This window comes from Plasmopara halstedii (assembly GCF_900000015.1).
Source record: "Plasmopara halstedii genome assembly, contig: Scaffold_670, whole genome shotgun sequence".
Lineage (NCBI taxonomy): Eukaryota > Oomycota > Peronosporomycetes > Peronosporales > Peronosporaceae > Plasmopara > Plasmopara halstedii.
The window spans coordinates 1-620 of record NW_020187587.1 but is presented as its reverse complement, the minus strand read 5'-3'; the positions used below and the strand labels follow the sequence as shown (position 1 = coordinate 620).

Here is a 620-nt window from a genome sequence, read left to right as displayed (position 1 = left end):
GGATGTGCATACACAACGCATTCTGACGGTGCAATTCAAATTCGTACGAGATGCGTGGAGATGTACTGGAACCCAGTATCGCGCAGATGTGAGTATTTGGAATACCAAGTGTGATATGTGCGGGCGGAAGCGTGTGTATGGACCGAGCAATACCAAAATTGGAGCTGAGTCTTGGTTGTGCTCCCTGTAAGACGTAGATGAAAGTTATTGTTCTTTTGACAGTGATGCTCTAACTTTTATGTCTCTCAAACAGATGTTTTACCGCAAACGAAGCATTCTCTACGAAATGTCATGGCTGTATGGAATCGCTTCCGGAGGTCGACCGCTCGACATTTTACACCACTTAGATTTGATAGCGCCAGTCTAACTGGATAGGTAAAGAAAATATCGAGCTTGTTAAAATGAGTCAAAAATACTGTCATTATATCAAGGTATCTGGGTGACATACTGTTGAAGTGGAGTCTCTTACTATATTAATATTTGTGTCGCTTCCTAAGAGGGAGACAGAATCTAAAAAAGCGCACGAAGTAAATCCAAGGATATCTGAGGCCAAGCAATCTATAATCACCAATTCTCTGACATCGCTTTCTTCTCTAGCTAAGGACTAAGCTCATAATTCT

The 620-nt window shown here is 41.8% G+C and overlaps 1 protein-coding gene across 1 annotated transcript; it reads left to right on the top strand.

Moving 5' to 3' along the window:
- Positions 1-115: 115 nt before the first annotated feature.
- PHALS_13572 (conserved hypothetical protein) lies at positions 116-347 on the top strand (the record flags this gene model as incomplete). Its single annotated transcript, XM_024729355.1, has 2 exons — positions 116-186; positions 254-347. The coding sequence occupies 2 exons, from the start codon at positions 116-118 to the stop codon at positions 345-347; spliced, it is 165 nt and encodes a 54-aa protein (XP_024579741.1).
- Between the last annotated feature and the right edge of the window lie 273 nt (positions 348-620).